General features: G+C 39.1%; 1 protein-coding gene across 2 annotated transcripts in view; it reads left to right on the forward strand.

Moving 5' to 3' along the window:
- arhgap36 (Rho GTPase activating protein 36) overlaps positions 1-18,831 on the forward strand; it is a 75,318-nt gene that overhangs the window by 29,163 nt on the left and 27,324 nt on the right. For both annotated transcript variants that reach the window (XM_085349372.1, XM_085349378.1), the window contains exon 2: positions 9,408-9,564. In XM_085349372.1, coding sequence (XP_085205498.1) covers positions 9,408-9,564 — 157 coding nt within the window. The remainder of the gene's footprint in view (positions 1-9,407; positions 9,565-18,831) is intronic.

Genomic DNA, 18,831 nt, shown 5'->3' on the forward strand with positions numbered 1-18,831 from the left:
GACCACTTAGTGAGGACTCGACTACTTTTGGTGATGAAAAGCGCATCCTTATAATCTACAACATTTCACATTACGTGACAGGATGAAGACTAGAGTGTAATCGCTTCTAAATTGTGTGTGTGTGTGTGTGTACTTGTTTTTCTCATATTGTGGGGACAAATGTCTTTACACAGCTGCTTACTGGGGACTTGACTTACCTTTGCAGATGAAAAGCACATTTATGATGTAAAAAATTAGACATTTCAGGATGAAGACTAGAGTGTAGTTTAGTCTTTTGTGTGTCTGTGTGTGTGTGTGTGGCAACATGCCAGTTCAGTCAGGACTGACACAATACCACTGCTGTGATGACGCAGGATCCGTCTTTGTGGCTCGGCCGTCAGTCTTTAGCACTGCCAAGGGGCCTATTAGCTCTGCCTGTCTGTTTATGCGTGTGTCTGTGTATGTTTGCACATGTGTGTGTGTGTGTGTGTGTGTGTGTGTCTCTTCCTGTCAGTGAGCAAGCAAGTATCTTTGCATACTAATGTATGTTAAGCTCACTCTGTGAGGTAGTTTTTGACAACATCCTAATTAGACCAGCCACCGTTCCTTATTTATTCTAAGAAAAACAAGACGTGGAGCTGCATAATGTGAACATAATGTTCCTTCATTAGAAAGGATCAAGGAACCACAGAAGGTACTGCACGTATTAGTTGCATGTGTGTGTGTTTAACATATTGAAAGGAAGGGAGGAAATAAAAAAGTCATTTGTGTTATCACGAACTGTTTCATTCTTTCAAACGAGATAGTGTTTTTGAACAAGCTGGAAATCTGCTTTACCATGTCACTTTGTCTAGGATTTTGGTATTTTAATTAATAAATACAGTACATTATTTTGTGGACCAGCTTTATCCACTTGTCCCTTGTGGCACTTACTTCATAAACCTCCATATAACAGTATTAGGACGGAAAGGGTCAGTTTATATATTAGACCTATTTATAACTTAAGCTTTACAGAGAGCCTACGGGATTCTTATTGTCCCTCACCAGTGAAGCGGCAAAGCCATTATTGCAGCACGAACAGATAAAATGCTGTGTTTAGTACAGAACTGGGCATCCAAAGAACATGTTCTGTACACTCTTTTCTTGTGGATGTTTTAAATTTGAAGAAGGAAGCTGTATTAGATTCTACATTTTCAAACAGCCGTGAAGGAGAGTGAAATTAGTAATATAGCTTTTGCTATTATAGAGAACTTTGTGTGTTCAACCAGCCACACGCAATTCGCATACATCCATACCTGTCAGTTTGTAATGGTATTTGATATGTATATGCAGTGGATTGAATGGCTGTTATTAGTTGTTAGTGCCATACATATCTCCACAGGACGCTGAATGGATGTATAGCATGTGTTGTTTCCCAGTTAAATACAGTCAAACTCAACTGTGACCAATGAGTTTCATCCTCATCTTTTTGACTTAACATTTTCTTTATGATATGCTCTAAAGTTTTGCTTTTTGATGCTGTGGTTTATCAAATGTACTCGGTTGGGGGATTGCAAAACGCACCCTTGGGTTTAAATTTACCCTTTCGAAATGTAAGGAACTTCATAGTTTTTATAATGTTGCAAGATTACATTTGCCAGGACATTTAACAACAGAGATCTTACGTGCATGTCTTTGCATGACCACCAGATGTCTCCTACATAAATCTCTCCGGTGCTAATACACCTTCTCAAAACTGGGTCCAGCTCAGTTTCCTTTCTACTCCCTCCTAGACCTGTCCGGGAGGTTCGTCAGTTTCCATGGTCATTTAAAACTTGTATATCCATAAAGGCACAGTATGAACTAAATGGTGTCAGGCTTGCTCAGGGCCCCTCCACAAGATATATCCCTGATTTAGAGAAAAATACTGTAATAGCATTATACTAAGAGGTTCCCAGGGTGCACTTACACCAAGCTTGGTTGCCTTGTACTGTGCCTGAGAATACCTGTAGCCCCTCTACAGTTCACCTTTTTTCATACTGAGCTTAAGTATGTGGTATCAGCTACAGCTTTAGGTTTTCTCAGACAGGTTTAATTTGTAAGATGAAGACCCCACAATAATACAACTGAACCAGGTCTGAGAAATGTACCCAGTAATACCATAGATCAATCACACAGGACAACAGGGGGAGGTCAAGCACACTCAATTAAATTAAATTTTTACTTATATAATGCCAAATCACAAGAGCAGTCGCCTCAAGGCGCTTTATATTGTAAGGTAGACCCTACAATAGTACATACAGAGAAAAACCCAACAATCGTATGACCCCCTATGAGCAAGCACTTTGGCGACAGTGGGAAGGAAAAACTCCCTTTTAACAGGAAGAAACCTCCGACAGAACCAGGCTCAGGGAGGGGCGGCCATCTGCTGCGACCGGTTGGGGTGAGAGCACTCATGCACAGTATGGATCATCTGGTTTAAGTACACCCTTGTTTAGAATCTATAGTTGAAGAAGAACGAGAAAAATCTTTTTTTCATATGTACCAAATGTTTTTACCTGATTGCTCATGCGTCTTTGCTTTTGTGTCGCTTAATCAAAATTATGAATTGTCTGATAAAATACATATTTTCTCAACCTTGGCAGTATAAGCATCAGGATATTATGCAAAATACACAAAAAGAAAAACTGTGTTACACAGGGTCATCATTAAAGAGAGCATATACATAAAGACTGGGGCACTTTACATGAATAGAATAGGATCTTGTGTCAATTATTTCCTTTTATGTACTCTGTAAGGAAAAATATTAATGTTGCTCCACAAGGGGGTCTTTAAGGAATCATTGACCACCCTGAACATTTTCTCCTTTGTAACTTTTCCTTGGACCTGAACAGTTTCAAAAACCCTGCTGTATGTCAGCCAAAAAGTTTTTTGGGATTCAGGGATAAATCTTGCTTTTTCCGGCTGATAATTCGACCCTGCAGGGGTTTAAAATCGTGGGCAATTGCAGTATATTATTCGTGGCTTTATTAATACACATTGCATTACAGTTACATACACTCTAGTTTTCAAGTATTCCCAGATGTTTGGTTGAACAGGAAATCAATAGTTGTCTCAGCAAATAAATAAGCAATGTTATTATGTTAATGGAAACAATTAAAATGTTCTTGTAATTCAGGAAAAATGAACCACCTCCTCACCTCCTGGTAATGAATGAGAACGAGAGGCAGTATTTATATTTTGCCTCATTTGCACAGTTTGGCCAAGAAGGTAGGAGGTGGGTGGGGGGCAGAACAAAATGCTGAGGTTAATGATGTGCACGGCGAGAAGCACCCAAGGGAGAGATGACTATACACAAAACAGCAGCGTGGGGGGGGGGGGGAGTGAAAAGCATCCGAGAGCTCTCACACCATGTTTCTTACTGTGTTGTGTCATCAGACGGGGGCACAGCATCAGAACAAGGTTATATGACCTGCTTTTAAATGCAAACTCAAAAACGGGCCCAGTTTTAGCAGGTGCTGCTTTGAACAACACGTCCTTCATTGCAGTGATCAGTGTCCTGTTTGATCTGCTGATTTGCTTCTTTCAAGCTCCGCAAGGTCTCATCTCTTATGTGTTTATCTGTCATCACGTTTCCAAGTTCTGTGAGAAGTCAGAGTTTATTTTGGTAAACATCTGGGGAAAAAATGAAAAAGCTTTTCTTTTACTGTCTAAAATCAGTAATGAGAGGTTTAGGTCATTGTATTCCACTTTCTGCTACCTTCCTGTGTGGTTTGTCTTTCATGTGGCTGCACTGCCTCATTTCCTAGTTCCTGGTATTGAAAACTCATGATTGTACAAAAAGAGAAAACCTACAGAGTGAAGGAGGGTCTTATTTTAATAGTCAACTAAGTCAACAATACTCTTTTTAAATCTTTTTTCTCCTTGTTTTCATGGTGAAATGGATTGGAAAGATTGGAAAGTAGTTACTACGATCAAATACTTTGTGTAAAATAGTCTTGAGTTTAGAATACAGTGATTTCTAGTTAGTTTTACATCAGCGAAATTTTTGTATCACAAGAGGAAAAAGAGCACAGAGCCAGACATGACACATTTCCCACACATTATTAATGAAAATAAAATTGTATCTGTAGCCGAGTGACTCAACATTTACCAAACCATTCCTGACAATCTTTACCATAAATGATGGACTTTTGAAACATTCATTGCCGATTTGATGTAATCAGAACATCGTGAATAGCAGCGCTCACTTACTGATTGTAGAAACGCTGGATTGTGGTTGGTGAACATAATTGTTTTAAACTTGGTTGAAGCAGAGTGAGATTGTTTAACACTGGGGAAGCAGACACTGGGATCACAGCTGGTAATAACAGGGTAGATGCCAAAATGTAGCCTCCGAAGATTACAAAACATTAACTTGCAAAAGTTTGCATATTTTGGTAATGTTAGCCACAATGATCACCCAGATATTGGCAGCATTAAGGGCTTGAATTTAAGGCAGCTCGTCTTGGTTTTCAACTTTCACCTGGACCCACGTGAGCTGAATAACTCACATGATGTCTCTGATGTCTCACAAATGATTCATAGCTTTCCCCTGTGACTCTTAATGACTCACAGGATGACAGAGTGGGTCAGACGTTTCCAAGGCGAGATTGCCAATAGGGGTTAATATCAGGCACTCTGCATGAACTTCTAGAGTTTTTGGTAGTAGTGTCCAGTCGAGAAGAAAAAGACTGGCATGGTATTCCAAACCACTGACCTTAACAGCTATGGGAAGTGCTACCGTAGTAAAAAAAAAAACCAAACAAACAAAAAAAACAAAAAGGAGAAACTCTAATGGTTGCTTCTGCAACCATTAGAGTTTCTTCCCAGTGAACGAATCTCAGTACTTACAGTTTACATCACGGGCATGAATGTCATGGTAATTTGGGGTTTTTAATGACTTCTTTGAACTGTTCTTTTTCCAGGGTGGAAAGAGTATACATCTTTCTGACTTTAGAAAAACAAGAATTGGTGTGCAAAAGTATTTGGGTGTATTTTATCTTTTTTATCATCTTCTTATGAGATTTGTTTTCTTTCTATGGACAATAGGTCATAGGAGATTGATTTAAAATACATACCGGCTCAAATAAATACACACACTCACTTAAATCTTTTAATAAGTGGTGCTGAAGGACCTACAATGTCTTTTAACTTGTCAAGGCCAAGGCCTATAACCTTCTCATTAGTGATCATGATTGCTACAACAGGTAACTTCTCTTTACTACCATAAAAAGAATTTGTTTGACACTCATAGGATTGACCAATACTCGGGACGATGGAAAGGTCCAAGGCCACCAAAAAGCCCAAAATACCAAAGATTTGGCCAAAGGTGCAATACTGAGGTGCAACTTGCTAAGAGACATTTAATCAATTATTAGTCGGGATGTGAATGTATTTGGGCCTGCATGCATACATTTGAACCTGTGTAGAGAAAATCCAAAATAAATTCAAACTTGTTCACCAATTCTTGTTTATTTTATTGATTGATTGATTTAAATCATCAAAGATGTATGCTGCACAGTCATTCCACCCTGAGAAAAGAACAGCTTGTGTTTAAACTTCTGAGCACAACTGAAATTGTTCATGAAAGCAGAGATTGAGATATGCTGACCCATCCTGAATGTGTGGTGAGACCGTTCAAACATCCACCAAGAGAGAAAATACACATAAGGTATAGGTTTAAAAACTGCTAATGAGATATGACATTTAACTTAAATGTCATGTCTAAAGTTTGGCATTTCATACAGCAGACCATATTCCCTGTGGTATTGTTTTCCACTGAACCCTGCTGCTTTGAGTCAGTCCATGTTACCAGTTTTAGAAAATGTGGATGAGGCCTCAGCGCTCTTTTGTGGGAAACTTTCATCATTCATCATTTCACTTTCACCACAGCCTATTTGTCTGGTTGTGTTTAGCATTAAGAGCAAAGTAATTTTGTCCAATCACGCTGTGCAGTCTGCATTTAGTCATGAGAAAATCATGCACACGTGGATCTGTTTCCACACTCCCGTAGTGCACAGCGAGACCTTCAGAGAATAAAAATGAAAAGATAGCATGACTGAACAAAGCGAGAAGACACAAGAAATAACACAACTGTGAGAAGTGTGAAGTCATACTTACTAAATATTTTTATGTATAAAAGGTTGTCATAAATGTTTATATCAACCTATCATACGAGCCTTGAACTTGACCTCCGGGTACAAAGAACCACTTTATGGCACTTTAATTGTAATCTGCTATCTATATCTGATAGCGGTTAACATTTGACCACCACAAGCAGCTGTTTTTTGGACACATGTACAAATGTCTGTTGTGATTTAACCACAATTCTCATGTTAGCTGTTGTTTATAACTGTTTGTAAAACCTTACTAGACCAACTGGCATGCATCAGCAGCATGCTAGTGTTTTATGGGAACAATTAAAATCCATAAACATAATATTAGTGGTCTTTTTCTGGACTGGAAAATAAAAAGTGGGTTGGGTCTACTAGCCATTTCATTTGGGGCTAGCTCATGAGCACCATATGCTACACCCTGAACTGCAGCCAGTTTCTTTAGACTGCTGTGGAGTTATTAGTACAAAACAAATTTCACAGCAGTTGGTGATGTAATCACAACCTTTAATCTTTTGATTTGTGTTGCTGAACAAAACTATTCTTATCTACAAAACAATCCAAATTTGGAGGTCAGGGAGGAGGAGGGTGTGGATGACGACTAGGTCATCTCAACTTTGATGCTATGTTCCGGCTTTTCACGAAGTTTCATGAAGTTCAGCTTTAGTTTGGGAGTTGACCGACAGTTTGTCAATTTTTTTTTTAGAATAATCAGCAGAGAAACATATTGTCACTAAATATGATCCTATTAGTTAATAGTTTTTCAGTATAAAGTTCTTCTCTTCTACATTTTTTGTCATATTTTACTTTTTCCTTGCTAATTGTATCTGACACCTGTGGAGAATATTATTTCATCCAAAGTACTTTAAATGTTTATTGAATACAATGCATAGTCAAAGTCTAAAGTGGGGTCTTTAGATCTTTTTGGCTTAGGACCTTCTTCTCATGTTTCGGATCTCCTTTAGTTTTTAACAAAGACACGTTTCCCTACAAACTTCCCATGCGGTTTCATTTAACCACACGCCACAAGAATTTGAGGCACAAAGATGTAAAGTTATCCCATCTGGACGTAATTTTTACAAACTAAAAGATTACAGAAGTTGGCACAATCCTCCAACAAGAGTGGGGAACCTAACCCCAATGTGGTGAACCAGAACAACCATTGGCATCGTGGCAAACAGAGGTGGTTTGAAGTCACCTCAGATCATAGAAGTAAATCAACGAGTTGCTAAAGACAGTTTGGACGTATTGGTTACTTGATTTGCACAGTTCCTATACGCTTGGGCTCTCTGAAAAGTCGCACAGCATGCATATATTAGAAACACATGCTTGTCTGACAGGGTGAACGGGTTGTGGAGCACAGACTTAAGATCTGGAATGAGATTGTATGCTTCTTATTAACCTGCGGCCGCTTCATCCCTCCATTAAACACTCCCCCCATTACCCCTCCGCGCTTCCTCTCAATATTCACCTGATATTGTTTTTCCTGTTTTCTTAGCATCTCTTAAAATCTCTTGATTCTACCATTCTTCTTCTACTCTTCATCTCCATCCTTATTTATTAGCTCTGTGATTTAGCTCCTTGCCCTCCTACTTGCTGCTCGGTGAGAATCTAGTAGAAGGTAAACCGTGTTGAGGTTAAAATTGAATGTTCTCCACATTTCCAAAGAGAAACTGGGATCAGCCCTAACACTTATAATGCCTTCAAAAGACTTTAAGCTAATTCTTAGCTTATTCGATCTGTGACTGTGTCTCAACCACTGAAATGTTTACCACAGCAAAGAAGTACTTCTTAACACTTTGGGCCTTCAAGTAAACTAAGGAGCATGAGAATATATAGTGTGTGTACAGTGATACGTTACAATGTATACCATCTATGACTTTGTGTTTAAACTGTGCAGTTCAATCTTACCACCTTACAGAGATAGTAGCATTTTAATATTTTGGGCTTCAAACTGTTGCCACAATGGACAAAAAAGCCTTACTTACATTAAATAATACAATAATAACCCTAACCCTTAAGTTTAGGGAAAAAAATCACAAAAATGTGAAAACTGCGAAACTTGCTTTGGGATGGATTTAGAAGTTTCCCTCCAAGTTACTTGAAAATGTAAAATTCCCACCTTGAAATAGTTCGAAATTGCTAGGGCATTGATAGTGTGGTGAGTTTTTGAATATTGTTTCAGAAGATAAATATTTAAATGAGGAATGGTGAAAACTCATTTTTAAAAGCAGATTTAATTTCCCTGTTGTCCATTCAAGATCAGGTCCTGTTTGTACACTGTTGTATAATCTTAATATTTTCCAGCTTTAGCCAGTGCTCGCTATGAAGATGTTTGGCAGCCTGCTAGAGAATTAAGGGGGTATCTAGGCTCTAAGCAAAGATAGATTTAAAGAAATCGGAATACCTTTTGATTAATAACATTTTATCAATATGAGATACAGTAAAGCAGGCTAATCTGGAGTTGCAGTTGGTAATGGTTACTTCTTATAGTACTTCCATTTATTGATGCACCAATATTATTATCATGTTGCCTTCAAGCAGAAAAAAGCTGAAAATGTTTGTAGATTAAACCTCACTAAGTAAAACAGTAGAAATCCTTGATACAGTGTTTTTAATTTCCTGTTTTGTTTTTTCTTTTTTGTATGAGTTAGAAAGGGTTATTCTTCGAAATTACTAAAGTTGAGTTATTTTTTTTAATCAAGCAGTTTTATACCAAGATTGGCCCCAATAAACCTTATAAACAGGCTCATCTAGAGCCACAGAAGACTTAGTATAAAATATGCAATGTAATTTAGGTTTGTTGTTATGACAAATGCAGGCTTCCTGTGTTAAACTTGTGGATTTCCCCCTTTTTTAAAAGGTCAGGTTGTGTCTGCAGAGATTTAATGAGCTTTCACTGTGCAAAGATCTCAAGGTCAACAGACAAAAAGGGCATCACAATAGGTTTTTGTAATAAAAGGCTAAGAATAAAAATAAATACAGGCTTAAGACTAGTGAAAACAAATGAACGCGCTGACTTTTTTGACAAGAAACATGGTCTCTTTCTTTATCTTGTTACACAGTGATAAAAGCAAAGCTCACAGCTGAATTCTCTGTTTTTGCTTTTGAAGATTTTTTTTGCCTTTAAGTAGTTGATGGTTGGTTGGCAATGGTCAGAGATTGCATGTCAGTGGAGATTTTTGTTTTGTTTTTTTAGTTTGAAGACCATCTGGTACCTGTTGATTAATGGCTTGTGTTTCTATAGGTATTTTTGTGTCCTCTGTATCCTTTAACCATCTCTTTTCTCTGCAGGGGGATCACACGTGGGCCACCATGTTGGGACAGAGCGTGCGGTTACAGCCAGTTCCCATCCAGAGCCTATCGGAGCTGGAGCGAGCCAGGTTACAGGAAGTCGCTTTGTACCACCTGGAGGAGAGGGACCTGGACTTCAAGATCAGCATCCCTAAAGGTAAGGGGGAAGGACAGAGATGGTGTTTCTAAAGGTGGTTGAGTGTAAACTGATTTCTTAACTCGATTCCTCAATATTTTCCAAAGTACTTCCATTTTTTATTAGCACTCATATACTACCTTTATTGATTTGGAGGCTCAAATATTCAAGATTTTAAAAAAAAAATTGTTAGTTTAAGGCATACATATTTGATCTTTACCCGAAAGAATTTGGACTGATGAAATCTGGGACTAAACAAAAATGGGCGTCATGGGAGTTGAACCTTTGTCTGCCATATCATCCTGAGTACTGGCCTATTCATTTATGCCCTCTGTAATGGGAATTTGTTTTTAGTCTGTATCTTCTGACTTGTTTGAACTACCCTACTAACTCCTGAGGCACTAAACAGAGGACATCCTGGGCTTTATATTAATATGTCATGTGTTTGGGTGGCTTCTTTTAGCTCCAAAGAGGCAGGAAATCATAAATAAAGTTAAATAGGAATATTCTTTTGTCCTTGGTTCTCAGGAGGATATAAAAGTCTTGAGGATTATCCTTCTTAGTCACATCTACCTCCTTATTACCTTGGTTTCATAGTATTAGGTTTGAGGTTTGAGGCATCAAAGGATTTGGTTTGATTTTTTTAATAAAAAAAAGCAGCATTATTTGAGTTAAAAGACACCCTTCGTTACATTGACCATCATGGAAGGATAACCTGTAATTTCTGGGTTTCCAGGCTGCCAAGTCCTACATCGGCTTACGTTTTATTGGTTTACTGAAAATGGGCAACTTTAGAAAAGCTAAACTATAAATAGTAAATAAGTTACTTAAGTAATTGTGAAACATAACAAATAACCCCAATCTGAGAGAAAATCAGTTTCCTCTGACACATAATTGAGAATGCTGTTAAGTCACATGCGAAAGTAATTGTTTGGAAATGGGCCTAAACTTTGTGTAACTTGCATAGACATGTGATAGCCAGAGTTCAAGTGTTGCCAGAGTATGTTTTGTGTTTCTGTTGATTTCTGAAATAGCATTTAAGTTGCAAATCAGTTTTTAAATTTGGCACAATCCCCTGTAGGGAAGGCAAGGAGGTAAAGACACTTCACCCGTTGCCTACTGGTGGTGGTCAGAGGGCCTGGTGGCGCCAGTGTCCGGCAGCCTCGCCTCTGTCAGTGCGCCCCAGGGTGGCTGTGGCTACAATGTAGCTTGCCATCACCAGTGTGTGAATGTGTGTGTGAATGGGTGGATGACTGGATATGTAAAGCGCTTTGGGGTCCTTAGGGACTAGTAAAGCGCTATATAAATACAGGCCATTTACCAAAGGTTTAAAAACATGAAAAAATGCTATGTCCGACCATTAAATTCATAGGGACAGGGCATGATAGTTACTCCATTACAATAGCTTCCCAGAATAGTGAAACTGATGAAGGACAACTTTGTTTTTGTCACCATTGCTGCCAATTTAATGCAGTTAAATTTCATTAGTCAGTCTTAGTGGTGAGGCGGATTGGTCGTCATGAGGTTTGAGAATAAAAGTTCACGATGACCTGGTGAGTATGGCGCCAGTTTGGTTAGCCACACTCAGCCAAACTTAGACTGAACTGCCCTAAAGCAAAAACAACAACTCAGTCTGCCAGGGGAGCCATAACAGCTTGTCTGTGAATCTGAGGAATGAGCATAAAGCAGGAAGACATTAAGGATCATCTGGAGCGGAATCCAGGGTGTCAGATTGATAAGGAAGGGGAAAGGGAGGCAACGTGATTTCTGTTAATTGACTCTTTATCTCAAATAGCATTGGATAGGGTCATGATTTGTCTTTTTTCCCACCCTAGGGGTGATGATATGAGATAGCTGGGTAATATTCACTTCTTAAACCACCGACCAGTACTGCTGTTTCCAAGTCATAGTCTAGCTGGTATTGTTTTGTTTCTGATTTTAAACTTGTGCAGCTGTCCTGGTGTGAGTCATTATGGCAAAATGTGCTATGGGAGACACCTGTTGCAGCAGGAACTCCCACAATTGTGGACGAATTGTTGAATGTTAATACAATTGATTTATGCAGTAGTGTTGCATAAACACTGCTTTTACAGGGGTGTGGGTTTTCCAGATATGGCTATTTAGTTTTCGTGTAACAATGTAAAAATGGTGACTGATGAAGCATAGGTTCAAATGTCAGCACATTAACAGGGGTTGTAACCTGTGCGTTGTTGAGATGGTCATTGTCGTTCCACCAAGTATGTGGCTAGAGACTTGGCACACATGTAGTACACCTTATGGGTTACTTGTAATTTAATGAATTAGTTCTTCCAAACTATACATGACTATTTGATATTTGTGCATATATATTTCCATTTTCACTTTCTCACGATTTCGTTCCCCGCCCTCATTTATACCTCATCCTCTTCCTTGACTCAAACTTCCTCTCCTGAACTGACACATAAACACGCATAAATATTTTTATTTGTTCCTAATATTGTGGCAGTTACTTCTTTTCAGCAGATGTGACGGCTGAAAAGAAGCCAGCTAACCAACAATAAAAGCTGGTTATAAGCTAACATTAGCTAATGCTAGCTAACATTACCTAAAATTATGCCAGCTAACGTTAGGCTCGAGTAGCTTAAAAATCACACTTTACCTCTTATAAAAAGTTACATTCTCACATTGCATCAGTTTATTGAGTGAGTATCCGGATACAATAAGGTTTGATCTATTTCAAAGAAAGTTTCACCAGTGCTGGCTAAAAGCAGCTAACAGTAACAAAAACAACAGCTAACAGCAGCTCTTAGCAAGAGAAAAGTTAGCGACTCACGTCAGTATCGCTGTCATCAGACAGAACAAAAAAGACATGGACACAAATTGTTGACTAATGGAAACATTAGACTGACAGGCTATACTTACTTACAGAGGAAGGTACCCACTGTGTCAAGGGTTATGGACTTGAATTGGGAGGAGTAAGAAAACCAAATTACAGTGCAATCTGCTGTACACTGACATATACTGTTGATATTTTACAAACTGTATCTGAACTGAATTGTAAAGGTGGTGGTGAAGGAGACAAAGTGATATAGCAGTGTTTCATGTAGTTTAAATTAATTCTTGCCACACTGAGTTGCCCAAATTCAGGCTTTGGTGGTGCTTGGTTTTCTTAGTCTTACATCAGACCTACATGCAAATCTTGTGTACCCTTTTGAACTCTGAAGGACTCAAGCCATCTAATAAAGTGGGCTAGATTCACTAATAAACTGCAAATTCCTCACACACCTCACAGATTGCAGACCAGGAGGTTTCCTCTTGTGTTTATTGAGGCCTAGGGTCAGTGAGGTCAGGAGGATCACTGGGGCTGATGCTGAGGAAATATGGAAATATTCAACTGGTGTCTTTGTATGATCAGGATCTGTTGGTGGCTTTTCGCCTGTGAGACCAGCTGGTATGTAAGCCTCTTTTCTCAGACTCAGAAGCTCTCTTCCATACTACTGTTCTCTTGCAGGGTTATTAACCCTTCAACCTCCTCAACTTTGACTACGTCACTGATTGAGGCTGGGTATACTTAAGTTTTCAAATAAACAGTGGAGCTCAATTATATCAAGGGCTTTACAATTCCCCTTGAGTATAAAATTTACAATTGGGATACGACCACTTTACTTCTGCAACTTTTCACAATGCATGCATGCACCAAAATGGGCCTACAGGCCCTTGTGGAGATTTTTTGTAAACAAAATTCCTGTGTTAATGAAAAAAAAAGAAGTGTAATTTAATTCACCTTAATTTCATGCCTAAAATTATCCAAAGCACGAGTGGGGAATTCATTTTTCCAATGGCCCACATAAGAAGCTTGGACTGTTGTAGAGAGCCGCACTTATCTGAGCGGCCCTCCACAACAGTCCCAGTTTCTTACAACATAATAGGACTATTTAACTATTTACAATCCACACATGAATACATGGGGAAAAAAATTCTCCCATTTTCTGCGTCGTTTAAAGTCCCATGAGGTTTTTATAGGTTCCACTACATGAGACCTTCTGAATTAGCTGCTTTAACTTGAGCATATTTAAATAAAACACCTGCATTGCCCTTTTTACCTGCAGGTTTTACACTGGCCTCATGTTCTAGCTGTGATTCAATCTTCACATAAACGATGGATGTGGCTGCCTGAAAATCGCCATAAACGTAAATTCTGTGGTTGCCAAAACAAACCCAGCTGCACAGAAATATAGACAAAATCATCTCTCTGCCTCCTCGCCCTTCATCTCAGTAAACTTTCTCAATGAGTTTACTGTCTCAGTTGTTATTTAGTCTTATTTAATAAAATATTTGTTCGTTTAGTAAATTGTGGTCACTATTAGAATGAAATAGAGGAAAAACAGGATACGCAAACAGGTGCATCTAACGATAACCAAATGGCTAACTCTTGGTTGGTCAGATTCAAAAATGCCCAGCATGAGATTTTCTGTCAGGATCTCTTTATTCATCAGGAGACATCAAGTGGCAATCTTTTAAAGTCTATTGACTGCATTGGAGAACTGGTAACACCAGCTGCACTATCTTTTAATATTCACTTAACAAATAAATATGCTCAAATATATGATGTATGATTTCTTTTCTCTAAATGGATCGGATTGAATGTTTAAAGTTTGCAAGGTGTCAGTTCTCTTTTCTCATTAAATTTGCCGGTCCGTGCTGCAGCTCAACAGATTCAAAGTGTGCCTTCTAAGTTGTATTTTTTTTTTGTTTTCCTCACTCATTGTTTGTAGCGGTGACAACATAAGGAGAGAGGAACCCAGCACTGGACAGAAACGTTCAAGACGTCTGTGGATGTTTAAACTTTCTGCATTTGACTGATCTACAAAGTTCAGGACCTTTTGTTGGAGGTCTTTAGATGTTTAAATCAGCTTTAAAAGTTTCGAACGTGTGGGTGTTTTGGTTGTTCACTGAAGTATCTGGGTATCTGTACATACAAGGCTTTGTTTGAAGGTCTAGTCGCTCGCTAGATGTCCACTCTCTGGATGTCTGACAAACATCTGAGGCATCCAAAACAAACTCAAAGTCTATTTCTTTCAGCAGCTCTTTCGGATTTTCACACATGTCCAAAATAAGTATGTGTGGTGGAATTTAGTGCGAAGACGCCCTGGAAACTTCTGGCTTCAGGCAACACATATTGTGATTACCCTTGTAAAAAGAGGACATTTTTAGCTATGTTTAGCACAAGATTAAGCATCTGTAAGTGAACTTCTATGTCAATGTTTTGCACTAATATAATGGAAATTTGTCCAGTAATCTTTTAATGATGTTGTGACATAAAACGCTACTTTTGCTCATCTAATGGTATCATTGTTGCTCTGTGGGATCTTGTTTAGTCTGTCCAATGCTCTGTTACAAATTTATTGGCTTCTCGCATTACTTAAAGTCTCACAAGAGAGGAACCTTCGTAACGCATATGTTACCCATGTTGTGAGTCACGTTTTATGCCCTTACAATGTAAATACACTTTAGAGTGAACACTTGTTTTGATATTAATGCTCCAAGAAAATCGTGCTTTTGGGAAATCTTGTTCTTCTCTCTTGTTCATATGTGTGTTTGTCCCATCAGGTCAGGGTTCAATTAAACAGTAACGTTAATGGGAAAGATGACTAATTCACTTTATACCATCTGTTTTCTTACTTGTTTTTGTCCCCCCCACCCCCCCCGTGGTGATCACTACTATCATGGTAGATGTCCTTAGCATATGTGATTTTAATGCTCCAACATAAACTTCACAAATATCCCACGTGGACGAAATAAACTTGGCTGCTTTAAATGCCTTGTGTTCCTGAAAAAGAGCCGGCTTTGATTTAGTGATGTTGTAAACAGCAGACTCACTGACCCAAACAGTTTCTTCCAAGATACGTAAACCCAGTGAGAGCGAGACGGCGTGCAGCTTGTAAAACAGCTCACATTCATACTTTCCTTGTTTCTTTATGAAGTCAACTTTTTGGTTAATGAGCAGCAGCAGATGTGAAGAACTTAATTAACCGGAGAGGTTTGTGTAAGAAAAGCAGAACGTAAATCGATTATTTAACCTAACAGACTGTTTTATTTGTAGTAAATGACCATATAAGTGCATGTGTAAATGAACTAAAAGCTCACAGTGTATATATGCCTAAAGGTGATGTAATACAGTTATTAATACACTTAATCTGGAAAAAGAAAACCGGCTGCTGCCATCTATGAAAAACTGTGACGAGCTTAGAAAAGCTCATTTTATTTGCCTTAAAAATGACTCCTTCAGCTCTCACACATCTCAGTCACCAAGATTCTCTAAGCTCCAAATTGGATCAGTAAAAGTTAAAATGGCTGTCATTTTTTGTGTCCTGTGAGACAGTTTCCTCGGCCCGTCTCACAGACAAAGTGCTCTCTGAGTAAGTGTGGGAATATTCCTCCTCGGTTTCTCCCCTGGGCTGTAATCTCTCCAGGCCACCCAGTCTATTACAGTCTCAGCATCACCTCCCGTTGCGCTCCCTCCCTCCAGTCCGTCTTTTGTTGCTTTTTTTCCCTCCCCATCTCCGTACGTGTTTTCATTCCTCGCGTTTCATCTCACTTTTCTCTCTATGTGCCCGCTCCCTTTATTCTCTGGGTGCTTCATCCTGCTGGAACTGAAGGACAAATCGCTCCCATAAACCTTCTCCAGTGTGCTTGTACAGTTTGTATATATTCCACTCTCCATTTATTTTCGTGTGTGGCCCCCGTATGCAGGTATTTGAATGTTGTATGCATCACAAGTGTGGTTTTTAGTTTTGCTGGCAGGGTCCAAGGAATTCTTTGTGAAGTGTGTTGGTACTTGAGTGACAGATTTTTCTCTTATTTGGTGTGGTCTGGAGTTCATTCTCATGCCCTGTTTTATGAGTCGCTGCTCTGCAGGGACTGCAAACTAACTCTCTCTCCACTTCCTCTCGTTTTCCTTCTTTTTCTTTTTTGTCCTTTTATTACTTCCCTGGATCATTTCAGTCTTAAAACTCTTGGCTTTTTACCTGTAGTTGGATTTGTGCTTACGATCCTTAAATATTTATTAAACCAGGTGAGCGTCTTTGAGATGATGATTTTCTAGTCAGGTATAGCAGCAAGATATAAAAAGTTATGCATTAAAAAGAGTAAAAACTTTCAATGCTTTGATAATCTGAAATATATGAGCACGGGCTGCTTCACTGGTTACTCATTGTTAGTACTGGGTTGGTCCGCATTGGACTTCAGAACTGTCTTAATTCAACAAAATGCTGGAAACATGGAAACATTGACATGACAGAATCCCACAGTTGCTGCAGATTTATGGGCTGCACATCCATGATGCGAATCTCCTGTTCCACCACATCCCAAAAGTGCTCTGTTCGCTTGAGATCAAGTGACCGTGGAGGCCATTTGAGTACAGTGAACTCATTGTTGTGTTCAAGAAAGCAGTCTGAGATGATTTGAGTTTTGTGACATGGTTTGTTATCCTGCTGGAAGCAGCCATCAGAAGATGGGACACTGTGGTCATAAAGGGATGGATGTGGTCAGCAATAATACTTAGGCTGGAGTTTAAATGATGCTCTGTTGCCTGATAAAACATCGCCTCACTAGCCTCAGTTCTCTTTTCTTAGTTGACAGGAGTTACACACTTTGTGGTCTCTGCTGCTGCAGCACATCCCTTTCAAAGTTTACCTTGTTTCATTTTCAGAGATGCTCTTCTGCATACCTTTGTATGCACAAGTAGTTATTTGAGTTACTGTTGCCTACCTTCTTATCACCTTGAAGCAGTCTGACCATTCTCCTTTGGCCTCATCAGCCACCACCCATGTCTAAATGCACAGAGCTGATTAGCTGATATTTGTGTAAAGGAGCAGTTGAATAGGTATACCTAATGAAGTGGCAGTATATAATGAGCATACAGGCAGTCAGTGTAATTAGAGAGACCTGTCACCATGGTGACCACGGTGACATGTAGCCATGGTCATGTGACATGGGTGTTTTTAACCACACTTTGGAGCATTGTTTGAAACATCTATCAACCCATCCCCAGTGTCAGTTACTTGCCTCTGTGTTTCCTGCTTATGTTTACGTTAGTTTTGTATTTGGTTCCTATGCCTGCAACACATGAAAAAAAGAATACCACAGAGTAAAACATTGCTTAAAGTATGGGCTGTTCGAGGCAATTGACTCATATTATTGCATATTATTGCAGCCATGTTCATTGTGCATGTATGATCTGATGATTTTTAAGGCTCTAAGAACATAATTAAGCAAACCTAACAATCGGCTAACGCAACAGCATCTGTCCTGCCAGTATTGTTTCAGTTCAAAGTCACAGTGGTATTACTCACAAATAAGAAGTTAAAAGAATTATTTTACCAGAAGTCTCGGAGTAGATAGGAAGGATTCAGTGGTCCCTTGGCCCCCTGCATCCGGTGCACTTGATCTCAGGGGCTGCAAATATCAGTCACAGCCAAAAATGGTGAAGAGACAAACAAACAACAACCAAAATGGGATAGTAAACTGGGGTTAGGAGATAAAATCCAAAACAGTAGCCATGCATCTGTTCATCAGTAATAAATAAAGGTGGCCTGTTTAACAATCAGCTCAGACAAACAGTGTGACGTTGAGGTTCTGAACTTCTTAATCAGCCAGTCATAGATTGTAAAATAGATCTGGCAGAGGTAGCAACATGCATGAAATGTTTCTGGTTGTTCATTAGGCCTGCAGGAGATTTTAGATACCTGTGATTGACATTGAATGCATCATTTTCCTTGATTTCCTCCGTCAAACATCTTCAGTCGGAGCGCAGGAAGGTAGCAGAGTCTTTTAAACATCAAAGCCTGGGCTGTTTATCCCCTCTTTGTTTTTGTCTTGTCTGTCACCTTATCTCCCTGTGAATGTGCATTATGTAATCATACACATGTACATGCACACACTCATCAGTAGCAGATCAGCCTCAGCTGGATGAGGCATGCGTTCAATGGGAGGGGCTGTGTGCTTTGGAAATAAACTTTAATTTCCTGCAGTCATGAGAATTTGACCTCTTTATCCCAGCAGCACACAGCAGTCTTCATTTGCTCCCTGCTACTTTCATTTTTTTTCTTATTTTTTTTGATTAAAGCAGGAAAAAAGAGGGAAAAGAATGTCCGTACTTTAAAGTGCCGCAAACAGGCCGGGCAGCATTACTTGCCATGAAGGTAACAGCAGTGATTCCTTAATAGGGAAAAGGTCTGACTTTGAATTAGTGATTTCTAAACAGCAGCTTTGCTAAAGCAAACAAAGGCTTCGTCCACACAAGCCAGA

This window comes from Diplotaxodon limnothrissa, linkage group LG3 (genome assembly GCF_057381915.1).
Source record: "Diplotaxodon limnothrissa isolate DT_005_m linkage group LG3, D_limnothrissa_male_GT1.1, whole genome shotgun sequence".
NCBI lineage: Eukaryota > Metazoa > Chordata > Actinopteri > Cichliformes > Cichlidae > Diplotaxodon > Diplotaxodon limnothrissa.